Below are 10952 nucleotides of genomic sequence, written 5' to 3' on the forward strand. Positions count from 1 at the left end.
CCAGGTGCACCACAGTCTGTCATAAATAATCTGCCTGAAGACCAGGGCCGGCACAATCCACTGTGCAAGCCGTGCACTTGCACAGGGCGGCAGCCTGTAGGAGGCGGAGGCCTGAAGCCGAGACCGAGTGAGCTGCTGGTGCCACTGTCCGGTGGTTCCCAACCCGCCACGTGGTGATGAGGAGCCATAGATCTAGAGTTCAAACCCGCCACGCAGCAAAGATGAGGAAATTGTAGGGTAACAATAGGGATGTGCAGAGGGACACCATATTTTGCATTCGTGATTCGGATTCGTCGGGGTGCAGATACGTTGCATTCTGCCGTATGGCGCCCCGATGCGTTAATACGGCGATTTCTATTCGTGTCCCAGCTAAAATTCAAATTAACTACAACCCCCCACCCTCCTGAACCCCCTCAAGACTTACCAAAACTCCCTGGTGGTCCAGTAGGGGGTCCAGGAACCATCCCCTGCACTCACACCCTCGGTGCCGGTTTCATCATGGCACCGATAGCCTTTGCCACAGGGGCTACCGGTGCCATTGGTCAGCCCCTGTCACATGGCCATCGGAGCCATCTTGTGCTCCTACCATGTGACAGGGGCTGACCAATGGCACCGGTAGCCCCTGTGACATAATATGGGCAAAGGCTATCGGCGCCATTTTGAGTACTGGCATCGGACGGCCGAAGTGCAGGAAGTCGCTCCGGGACCCCCGTTGGACCCCCAGGGACTTTTGGCCAGCTTGGGAGGCCTCCTGACCCCCACAAGACTTGCCAAAAGTCCAGCGGGGGTCCGGGAGCGACCTCCTGCACGCCGGCCATCCGATGCCGCTGATCGCCTTTGCCCTTACTATGTCACAGGTACCGACGGTCGGCCCCTGTGACATAATGAGGGCAAAGGCGATCGGCACCATTTTGAATACTGGTAGCAGATTGCCTTTGCCCTCACTGTGTCACAGGGGCCGACCATCGGTACCTGTGACATAGTGAGGGCAAAGGCGATCAGCGCCATTTTGAGTACTGGCATCGGACGGACGGCGTGCAGGAGGTCGCTCCCGGACCACAGCTGGACATTTGGCAAGTCTTGTGGGGGTCAGGAGGCCCCCCAAGCTGGCCAAAAGTCCCTGGGTGTCCAACGGGGGTCCCGGAGCGACCTCCTGCACGCTGGCCGTCCGATGCCAGTACTCAAAATAGCGCCGATAGCCTTTGCCCATACAATGTCACAGGGCTGCCGGTGCCATTGGTCAGCCCCTGTCACATGGTAGGAGCACAAGATGGTGCCGATGGCCATATGATAGGGGCTGACTAATGGCACCGGTAGCCCCTGTGACAAAGGCTATCGGCGCCATGATGAAACCGGCACCGAGAGTGTGAGTGCAGGGAATGACTCCCGGACCCCACGCTGGACCACCAGGGAGTTTTGGTAAGTCTTGGGGGGTCAGGAGGGTGGGGGGTTGTAGTTAATTTGAATTTTAGCTGGGACATGAATAGAAATTGCCGTATTAACGCATCGGGGCGCCATAGGGCAGAATGCAACGTATCTGCTCCCCGACGAATCCGAATCACGAATGCAACATATGGCATCCCTCTGCACATCCCTATTGTTACCCATGCTCGCACCAGCTCACCTCCCACGGTGTGGCTTGGGGCTCCTCCCTGGGTCATGCCGTGGACCAAGGGCTCACAACCCCGTTTGAGAGACGACCGTGCCTCCGTGCCGCTGAGTGTAACGGCCGACGGAGGTAGCGCTTGTAACACTCACTATGCCTATGAAGAGAAAAATCAAAATCAGTAGCAGTACACTTTCTCTTTTTTTGGCACAGTGAGTGTTTGAGACCACTGCAGCACAAAGAAAAGCAGAAACAACCCTTACCAGAGCCAAATCTCAAAGTTTGTAAGCCTTTTTTAAATTCTCCACCATGAGCTAGAGAGGAAATATAGAGCTTATTGCACATGCTCAGACTTTACAATGGGAGGACATAATCAGTGCTTGATCTAGACAAGGCGCTGATAAACGGTGAGGTCGCACAGGCAAGATATGGTTGCTACAGTTAGCAGTTGTTTTTTGTCTCAGCAGTACACAGCCATGGACTTCAATAGGCCATAGAAATGAAAGGGAAAAACATCTAATGAGATGAAGATTATTTGTTTGATTCAAGGGACCCCTCCATTTATTTATTTTTTTTGGGGGGGAGGGGGGGTATAAATGAAACAAATATGGGCACATTTATGTTTTACCCATTTGTTTCAAATGGATGCACATCCCTAGCATCTATAGTACTTTATTTCATGAGGAGAGAATATCAGAGGTTATATTAATATAAAATGTTATAAGCTAGCTAAATGATGGCACTAGTCAAGACTTTGTGATGGTCTCTTCATTCAGCTACAGGAGTCACTATTAGCTTAAGTCTGTATGGAAGGTGAGTAAGAAAGGGATGAAGAGCAGGTGGTAATCACAGTTGATGGACTTTGGCATCAACTTTTGAACAATTTTGTCAAGCAGTGACCAGCTGTTGCACTGGCCATTAGAGATGTGAATCGTGTCCTCGATCGTCTTAACGATCGATTTCGGCTGGAGGGGGAGGGAATCGTATTGTTGCCGTTTGGGTGTGTAAAGTATCGTGAAAATCGTTAAAATCGTGAGCCGGCACACTAAAACCCCCTAAAAACCCACCCCCGACCCTTTAAATTAAATCCCCCACCCCCCCCAACCCCCCCCCCCCAAAATGCCTTAGATTACCTGGGGGTCCAGCGGCACACTAAACACGGCACACTAAACCCCCCTAAAACCCACCCCGACCCTTTAAATTAAATCCCCCACCCTCCCGAACCCCCCCCCCAAATGCCTTAAATTACCTGGGGGTCCGTAGCCTTAAATTACCTCCGTAGCGGCGGTCCGTAGCTAAATCGGGGGAAGGGGGAGAGCAGGAAAACCGGCACACTATATCGTGTAGTCTTCAGCCGGCGCCATTTTGCAAAATGGCTGCCGCAAAATGGCGGCGGCCATAGACCAAAACGATTCGACGCAGGAGGTCGTTCCGGACCTCCGCTGGACTTTTGGCAAGTCTTGTGGGGGTCAGGAGGCCCCCCCAAGCTGGCCAAAAGTTCCTGGGGGTCCAGTGGGGGTCCGGGAGCGATTTCCTGCTGCGAATTGTTTTCCGTACGGAAAATGGCACCGGCAGGAGATCGACTGCAGGAGGTCGTTCAGCGGGGGTCCGGAACCCTCGTTTTCCGTACGGAACCCTCGCTGAACGACCTCCTGCAGTCGATCTCCTGCCGGCGCCATTTTCCGTACGGAAAACGATTCGCGGCAGGAAATCACTCCCGGACCCCCGCTGGACCCCCAGGAACGTTTGGCCAGCTTGGGGGGGCCTCCTGACCCCCACAAGACTTGCCAAAAGTCCAGCGGGGGTCCGGAACGACCTCCTGCGTCGAATCGTTTTGGTCTATGGCCGCCGCCATTTTGCGGCGGCCATTTTGCAAATGGCGCCGGCTGAAGACTACACGATTTAGTGTGCCGCTTTTCCTGCTCTCCCCCTTCCCCCGATTTAGCTACGGACCGCCGCTACGGAGGTAATTTAAGGCTACGGACCCCCAGGTAATTTAAGGCATTTTGGGGGGGGGGTTCGGGAGGGTGGGGGATTTAATTTAAAGGGTCGGGGTGGGTTTTAGGGGGTTTTAGTGTGCCGTGTTTTAGTGTGCCGCTGGACCCCCAGGTAATTTAAGGCATTTGGGGGGAGGGGGGTTCAGGAGGGTGGGGGGATTTAATTTAAAGGGTCGGGGGTGGGAGTTAGGGTGTGTTTAGTGTGCCGGTTTTCCTGCCCTCCCCCTTCCCCCGATTTACGATTTTTTGACGATAAATCGGGGGAATTGGTATTGTATCGTGGCCCTAACGATTTTTGACGATTTAAAATATATCGGACGATATTTTAAATCGTCAAAAAACGATTCACATCCCTACTGGCCATACATAATCTGATTTGGCAGCTGGAATGGAAAGGAGGGTTAAGGCTGCTGGGTTCAGATCACAGGACTTCAGTAAATGGGGCAGAATATGAGTTGATAAGAAATTCTGATATCTTGAAGACAGAGGAACAGGAAGTCATTTTGATGACAAAATAGTGGAGAAAACGACATCCTTTTGTTGCTTGTTATATTATAAATACTGTTATTTTATTTTGCTCTAGATATTTTGTCAATGTCATATTATTTATGCTTTGCTCGTGCCATGTTAAATCTCAGTTATTTTTCATGAGAATGACATTTTTTATATTACAACTTTTCTTTTAAAGGAGGAGTAATGTTGAAGCAATGGAAAAAGGCAATGTGCTCAGAAAAAGGAAGGTTGGAAGGTCGGCGTTTGATGCAAAACTTATTTACAAATCTTCCCTTAGCTGGATGGAACATACTTAAGATTTTCGTACAGTTCATCAGCAACCAGAAGTGCCCAGTCAAGGATTAAATATACCTGCCAGCTTCAGAAAGATGAATTTTGACATAGTTTTAATCATTTTAACTTCTAATATATCTGATGTACTGTAGACATTAGACTCTCGCAACCAGATTTACGGACCAGCACCTCTTACGTATGCCTTTCTCCTAGTTCATTAACACTTTCCTGCTTAATTTTTTGATTCACAGCTACTGATTTTAGCAGTAACATGTTTTGATAACACAGGTGAGGTTTAGATCTATTTTTCCATGCTGACCTATATTGAATTCCTGAGGAAAAATTACATAGCACTGTTCAAGGTTTAAGGTTTATTTGTGCTTATATACCGTTGTCTCGGCGTAGCCTTCACAGCAGTTAACATAGCAATAAAATACAATAAAAGAAAATTACAAACAATAATAATAATAGAAGATAAAATTTAACAATTTAACAATTTTTTGTTATCAAGAAGAGGTCCTGCATTGTCAAGATAGGTATGAATCGTTGTTCTTGATTCTTTTGGACCTGTCCAAAGCTTTTGATTTGATTAATCATGAGTGATTGCTAGAGTGGTATTGAGAAGTAGGGTTGGGGGGGGGGGGGGGGCACGCAGGTCTTGGTTTGGTTAAATTAATTTTTGAAAGGGACATCATTAGTAGTCCAGGTACGAGGGAAACCCTCAGATGCTTGTACTTTGAATTGTAGGGTCCCACAAGGTTCACCACTATCCCTGTTGCTATTTAATTTGTGGGGGGGGTTGCAGCCTCTGGGAGCTTTTGTCAGGTCCCTTGGATTTAAAGAGTTTTTCTATGCAGATGATGTACAGCTGGTAATTCCAGTCGGGCAAGACCCGGTTGTGACATTCAATAAAATTAACAGGGACTTGACTGAGTTGGTGAGATAGTTTTGTAGTTTAAAAATGCAGGTAAAACAGAATGGTTGCAGGGGATTCATCTACATGCTTCTTGAAGTTAAATATAAAGGGGTGGAGTTTGTGCAGCTCTCTGAAGGGGAGAAATCTAGGGGTGGTGAGTGATGAATTGTGGAATTTCAAAGATCAAATTTCAACAGTGGTGGAAAGGATATTTATTTAAACTTTGCTTGCTAAAAAGAATCAGGAGGATTCTGTCACAATGAGTTTTTCAGTTGGTGACTCAAACATTTGTGCTACCAATGTTAGATTAATATAATGGACTTCAAGTGGAGTTGCCAGTTAAGAGTATAAAATGGCTTAAAGTCATGCAAAATATGGCAGCAAATTTATTCATGCCCAAAAAGAGTGAGTGCAGACCCACTTTTAAAACAATTTCATGGTTGCCAGTACAATTTAGAGCATAGTTTCAAGGTTATGTGTTTAATGTTTAAGATCATCTATGGTAAAGGCGCAATTTATTTATGACATTTGGTTGAGAGTTATTGCTGTAAAAGGAGTCTCTGATCAGCCTTGGAATGCGTATGCCAGGTACTAATGGTTAAGATAATGAAGATACACTCTACTTTATTCGTAAAAGAATTTTTTCGGTGAGAGGGCCAGAATTCAGGAATTTGGCACCAATGAGCTGATACTAGAGGGGAATTATCTGTCCTTGTGCATAAAGGTGAAGCGATGGATTTTTCCATCTTGATTATGTGGTAACTGGCATGATCATTTGCAGACTGATTATTTATTTTAATTTATTTTGATGTATTTTAATTGATGATTATTGTTGTATTATGATTTTATGATTTAATTTTATTTATATGTTGTAAACCGCACCGACCAAAGAATTCTTTGATGAAGCGGTATATAAGAGCGAATAAACAAATAAATAAATAATGCAATATAACATTTATGAAGACTTGTTCTGCTTAACCGCTCTTACTATTATGAAGCTAAAATTAGTTGGGGGTGCTGCTGTGCTCAGACTTATCAGAACCTAAAGGAAATGCCACATTGACACATGTAAAGGAAAATGAAGAATGAACTCATGGAAGGAATAATTTTAAACAGAGGGTATGACCATTAAAAAAAAAGTTGTATACCTTTTTATTCTAAAAAAGTATAAACACTTAAAAAAAATAATACATATAAGAAGGAAAAAGAAAGACATAGGGCTAGATTTTAAAAGCCCTGCGCACCAGCGCACCTTTTGCATAGGTCGCCAGCGCGAGCAAAGCCCCGGGATGCGCGTAAGTCCCGGGGCTTCGTAAAAGGGGCGGGAGGGGTGTGTCCGGGGGGCATGTTGGCAGTCCAGGGGCGGGTCCGGGGGTCAGGGGGCGGTTTGGGGGTGGGTCCGGGGCGTGGTGATGGTTAGGGGGCGGGCCAGGAGGGGCAGTCCCAAGCCCCCCTGCACTGCGGCCTGTGCTGGGGGATGCCGAGGCGGTGCGCGCAAGTTACGCCTGCTCGAAGCAGGCGTAACTTGCACAACAAAGGTAGGGGGGATTTAGGTAGGGCTGGGGGTGGGTTAGATAGGGGAAGGGAGGAGAAGGTGGGGGGATGTGGAGGGAACGGAGGCAGGCTGCACGGCTCGGCGCACGCAGGCTGCCGATTTTGCGCAGCCCTGCGTGCGCCGACCCCGGATTTTATAGGCTACGCACGTATCTTATAAAATCCGGCGTACTTTTTTAAGATCTACCCCATAGGGTTCAATTTCCTAAGGGTTTAGGTGTCTAACTTGGGAGTTGTGCTCCAAAATCCACCCCTTTGAAAATAGACAAGATGCCCAAAAAATGGCCAGCAACAGGGACAGAACATGAGAACATAAGAAATGCCATACCGGGTCAGACCAAAAGTCCATGAAGCCCAGCATCCTGTCTCTGACTTTGGTCCATCCATGCGTTCTAGGCTCAGACCGGGTATTCTGGCATTCTGCCTGAAGGTTTGAACTTAGGTCTCACTGGGGTCTACACTGGGAATTTCCTGAGGGACATCACCTGCAATCACACACACAGGACTACCTCAAGGGCTTACCCAATTTAAACACTCACAATCATTAAGATTATACCCAGGAGCTTGAATTTAGGAGCTTATTCCCCACACAAATACTCACACATATACTGATTCAGTACATCATGGTTCCAGGTATGTCTAATAGGTTTATTTAAGCAATAAGGGGATAGAACAGGGTATAAGTAAAATAAAATAATACTAAAGAGCATATATATATATATATATATATATATATATATATATATATATATCGGAGCGGTCTCAGAGGGAACTTTCCTTTCGCCCCTCCCTACCTTCTCCTCCCTTCCCCTATCTAACCTGCCCCAGCCCTACCTAAATCCCCCCCCCCCCACACCTTTATTGTTTTATTTATGCCTGCTTCCAGGCAGGTGTAGGTTGCGCGCGCCTGCACTCAGCCAGCGCGCGATCCCCGGCACGGCTGCTATGCCAGAGGCCTCTGTCCCGCCCCTACCTCACCCCCAGACCGCCCCATCCCGCCCACTCCCCGCCCCTTTTTTCAAGCCCCGGGACATACGCGAGTCCCGGGGCTTGATCGTGTCGCTGGACCTATGCAAATAGGTTCGCGCACGCGTAACCCTTTTAAAATCCGCCCCTAAGGGAATAGCCATTGCTATTACTAACATCAGTAGCATGTGATCTACTTAATGTTTGGGTACTTGTAACCTGGATTGGCCACTGTTGGAAACAGGATACTAGGCTTGATGGGTCCTCGCTCTGACTCAGTATGGCAACTTCTTATAATTTTATGATCATTAGACACAATCATCCCAAGGTCTCTCTCCCTGTCTGTGCATTATCTATGAATTCAATAAGACTTTACAAGCCGCACAGAATGCAACTTGTAAAGCTGCATTCTGTGCGGCTGATAGCTCCCTGATAGCTCACATGCTATCAGGGAGGATTAATATACATGATCATATTACTCCAGTTTTTAAATCATTACACTGGCTTCCAGTCATATGGCATATAAAGTTTAAGTTAGCAACAATTACTTGCAAAGCTCTTAACTTAGGGAGGCAAGACCTGCACTTGCCTCTATCTTGTCCCACTCGCAATGAACACAACACAACTTTATGGCTATACAAAGCCACAGTTTATTTATTCTTAACCCGAGCCCTCACAACTCCATTAATGATTGTAATAACTCTAACAATATCCCTGCCCCCCCCCCCCCCCCCCTCATCTCTTTCCTTCCACGCTCTACCATCACGTCCCAGTGGTGAGGCATAGGATGACTCCAACTCCATTCTTACCCCGCCTCGTCCCAGCGAGGGTAAGCCACAGCCTTAAGCTTTAGCCCTCCTAGCCCATTGGCCATCTCGTGTAGCAGCCCCCCTCCCCCCCAACTACACGAGATTCACCCCCTCCCCCCCCCCCCCCATGCCCATTTCAACAATGCAGTATTACAATTACAACTTGAGCTCGGGTTTCCGCCACAAAACAAGGATGACCCAGTACATCCTTGTTTCTCCACTGTGGCCCTTTATTAACCTTGAATCACTTTCTAATCTTTTCTGCAAGGCATTATTGAATAAATCCATTCCAATTTCTGACAGGTGCACTCCATCACCCCTAAACAATCCTTCAGTCAGATCCCATGCCCACTCATGTCTTATCCAAAACCTTCCTTGTTTGATTACCCACCTGCCTATCTGTCTGTTCAATTTCTTTATGCCCCTCTTCCACAATGCCTCATCCTTACATTGCAGTTGCATGATTAAGTCCGACCAACCCACTCGAATGCTTTGCCATAGCACCATGACTCTCGCCAAGCACTTCCTAATTATGGCTAAAAATTCCTGCACGTGCACCACCTTACATCATTTCCCCTAAATGTATCAATAAATTTGTAGTGTCCCCAAATCCTTAACATGCTCCTGCTGGAAGGATAACAACTCTGCCCATCTCATTACCATTTGCCAAACCATACTATCCTCCAACTCATCCTATCCAGGAGTAGTTTTGTTCCATATGGTCTTTGCTCTGCTCGATGCTGTGCCCAGTGATTAAAGGAATGGCCCACAACCCAGGCACACCCCTTCTCTCTGAGTACCCCCTTTTGCTCTGTAAGAGAATTAAAATACCATTAACAACCCATTACCCCAACTCTCCTCTTCTCCTCCTATTCATTTCTAATGTAGGACTTGAATGCTTTTGATCTCCACCTGCCAATAGCTCTAATCGCAACTTCTGACATGCCGCTTTCCGCTGCCGTCATGGGTGCACCTATGCAAAAGGAATGTTAACTGTAACATTCCACATCCCACCCCAGTCCCTCCAACCGCAGCTTTCAAAACTTTTGTGAATTTGAAGCTTGTTAGTGGAACCCCATCTCTGTGTACCAAGAAGGAACCTGCCACTCTGGGGGCGTACTTTCACATACGCTTGAGTCGTCCGCACGGGGCACACCAAAGCCGTTCCTCGGCCGGGATTAACCTTATGAATTGGACTTTTCCTTTTTGGTCAGTCTTGGACCTCTGTATACAAACTGTCACCATATCTCCCTGCACTTGCACCTGGTTAACCATTAACCCCACTCCTGCTCTGTTGGTCTTGGAACTTGCTACCAACTCGCTAATCCCTTGTCACTCCCAAAAAGGCCAAGGCAAAGGCAACCCTGAATAACAAAACCTCGTACCCAGACCAACACACCTAGGCTAACTGCTCTGCAAAGCAAATTAAAATCCAAATATCTGATGGGCTGCCTCTTATCCCCTACCCTTTCCCGATCCCACTGCCATCCCCCTAATACCCTCTTAATCACAAAGCCTCACCGACGTATTCCCCCATCCCCCTAGCTTTTGGAAGAATGAAAACCCCTGCTACGGTGTGCTTTGACTGAGGACAATCAGTAGCAGTTGTTCTTTGCCCACAGTATAAATTGCACCATCAACTCCTCTCTGACCAGTCCTTCCCTCCATCCTGCCGACTGCAGGAAATGTGCCACAATGCATCTTCCCGTAAACATATGCTGCCCAAGTGGCCGGGGCCACCAATTTCTGAATTAATCTCCATTCTTCCGACCGAGCCGCCATAGGTGTTACAGAAAAAGCTCTGTCTTCTAGCTCGCGTGCGGTGCCAACTCCCTGAAGATACTTCACTTGAAATGAGAGAGGAGCATCCGCAATCACAGTTTGAATACCCAAGACATGCCTAGCTCTAATATTAATATTCCACTGCAAGCAGAAACCTACCAACTCCCATAGCATGGCAGATACCTGCAAGCACTTTGCGGACAGTCGATTAATTACTTGCACTACTCCAAGGTTATCGCACCAAAATACCACTCATTTGTTACTTAGCTCATCCCCCCCAAATCGCCAAGGGCACTATTATGGGAAATAGGTCTAAAAAAGTGATATTTTAGTGATGCCCCCAGACAACCAATCCTCGGCCATAAAAATACACTCCAAAACCTGATGCACCCACAGCATCTGAGTAAAGCTCCATATCATAATTTGATATCTCGCTGCCCGGTATCAATCTCATCCCATTGAATGACTGCAGGAACACCTCCCATACCCCCAGTTCCTCTTAACCTTATGAGTCTCCCGTATAAAATGATGACCTG

General features: G+C 47.4%; 1 protein-coding gene across 1 annotated transcript in view; it reads left to right on the plus strand.

Annotated features, from left to right (window-relative positions):
• Positions 1 to 4999, plus strand: part of LOC115088553 (protein LEG1 homolog) — a 59563-nt gene extending 54564 nt beyond the window's left edge. The window contains 1 exon segment of the mRNA XM_029596811.1: positions 4292 to 4999. Within this exon segment, the coding sequence (XP_029452671.1) occupies positions 4292 to 4461 (170 nt within the window). The 3' untranslated portion in view covers positions 4462 to 4999.
• The last annotated feature ends 5953 nt before the right edge of the window (positions 5000 to 10952 follow it).

Source organism: Rhinatrema bivittatum, chromosome 3, assembly GCF_901001135.1.
Source record: "Rhinatrema bivittatum chromosome 3, aRhiBiv1.1, whole genome shotgun sequence".
Lineage (NCBI taxonomy): Eukaryota > Metazoa > Chordata > Amphibia > Gymnophiona > Rhinatrematidae > Rhinatrema > Rhinatrema bivittatum.